Source organism: Leptonychotes weddellii, unplaced genomic scaffold, assembly GCF_054177405.1.
Source record: "Leptonychotes weddellii isolate Sample4059 unplaced genomic scaffold, ASM5417740v2 HiC_scaffold_26816, whole genome shotgun sequence".
In the NCBI taxonomy this organism is placed as follows: Eukaryota; Metazoa; Chordata; class Mammalia; order Carnivora; family Phocidae; genus Leptonychotes; species Leptonychotes weddellii.
Window position 1 is genome coordinate 1 of NW_027861053.1, and position 1,909 is coordinate 1,909.

General features: G+C 43.2%; 1 protein-coding gene across 1 annotated transcript; it reads left to right on the forward strand.

The window, feature by feature from the left end:
- Positions 1-8: 8 nt before the first annotated feature.
- Positions 9-671, forward strand: LOC145718969 (olfactory receptor 2B8-like; the record flags this gene model as incomplete). The annotated part of the gene is made up of 1 exon (XM_081810481.1): positions 9-671. A coding segment is annotated over one exon (663 nt), but the record flags the coding sequence as incomplete, so codon positions are not given.
- Between the last annotated feature and the right edge of the window lie 1,238 nt (positions 672-1,909).

Genomic DNA, 1,909 nt, shown 5'->3' on the forward strand with positions numbered 1-1,909 from the left:
AGTCTATCTCCTTTGGTGGCTGTGTGGCTCAGCTCTTCATTTCTCTAGGGTTGGGAGGCACAGAATGCATTCTCTTAGGGGTCATGGCATTGGACCGCTATGCAGCCATCTGCAGGCCCCTGCAGTACACAGTGATCATGCACCCCCGTCTCTGTGCCCTCATGGCTTCTGCATCGTGGTTCATTGGTTTTGCCAACTCTTCATTGCAGACAGTGCTCATCTTCCTTATCCCACTCTGTGGGAGAAATAAAATAGACCATTTCATTTGTGAGGTCCCCCCGCTGCTCAAGCTTGCTTGTGTTGACACCACTGTGAATGAGTCTGAGCTCTTCTTTGTCAGTGTGATCATTCTCCTCATACCTGTGGCATTAATCATCTTCTCCTATGGTCGGATTGTCAGGGCAGTCTTAAAAATAAAGTCATCTGCAGGGCAGAGGAAAGCGTTTGGGACATGTGGGTCCCACATCACAGTGGTCTCCCTGTTCTATGGCACGGCCATCTATGCTTACCTCCAGCCCAGCAACAACTACTCCCAGGATCAGGGCAAGTTCATTTCTCTGTTCTACACCATCGTCACGCCCATGGTCAACCCTGTCATATATACACTGAGGAACAAGGATGTGACGGGAGCAATGAAGAAGATGCTTTGGAGGGGCCATGGCTCCAGATGACTGGGTGGGGAAGACGCTTTGATGGAAGACTTTAACTGCCAGAGTTTTTAAGATGATGGTGTCCACCCCATATCATCTAAATGTTCCTCTGACATCTCTCAAGGGAAATTCCTACCTGATGCTTGAATGCAAGTGAGTGCTCAAAATCTAAGTTCATGGATTCATGCGGCCTCCAGAGATGCTGCCTTAGTGTTTCTAGAGCATCTGCATCATATTCTTATTTTAAAAAATCTTCACAGGTTTTTCATATTTCCCCCTCATTTGGGAACACTATTCCATTCCTTCGTGCAAGAAGACACGCACATACCATAAAGTCATAGGGAAAATAAGAATACAAATGACTAAAACACTGTAAGAAATATTAACCTTTTGGCATTTTCCTAGGAAATTGTTGGAGGCATGTCACTTATTCTTGCATTGTGATCATGGCTCTATTACGAGGTCCGTAGGTTGACTGTATCACAGCTTTTTCATAGAAGTAGGTGGGCAACTGTGGGAAAAGCAAACTTTTGGCTCAGAGAAAAACCTATTAACATCAATCCTGATAAATCCATTCAGATATCAGGCCCAGTATGACGACACCAGTGTGACATGGTTTTATGTAACCTTCAGGTCACAGACATAGAGGGTGTGATGCATTACCGCCAGGGACAATGGGGGCACCAGCTGGTGACACAGCAGGGGGTGCTGAGGTGTAAGTCTGCGCATAGCCGGAGAAGCACCAACGTGAGGTCTGCGAGTTGTTTCTTTTAAGCTTGGGAGCCACCTTGTTAGTTAAAAATGACTGTTGAGGACAGTATCATATCTGAACAGTACATGACACAAGTCCTATTTTATATTTGATCTATTTTACCTACAGCAATGCAGCAGAAGTTCCAAAGGGTAGAATACATTTAGATCCTCTCTTCATACCATTTTATAAATTCTTTGATCCAGGCGTCAACTGATCAATGCTTTTGTATCTCCCATCTACCAAAAGCCCCATATATTTCCATGCAGTAACATACTATAAAAATATAGGAAATGACCACGATGTCACAAGAAATGCCATGGTCTGTGGAGCTTACTTAAATGTAAAGGATGAATAAAATGTATATTAATTATTAAACATCTCCATATGTCTAAACTTTACAAATAGCCATCTCGTTAGGAACTGTCATACAATTCTGAATTAGGAGTAATAAATATAAATATAAACATCCCAGAACAATTGAATCTGACACTGTAGCCCTTCAATC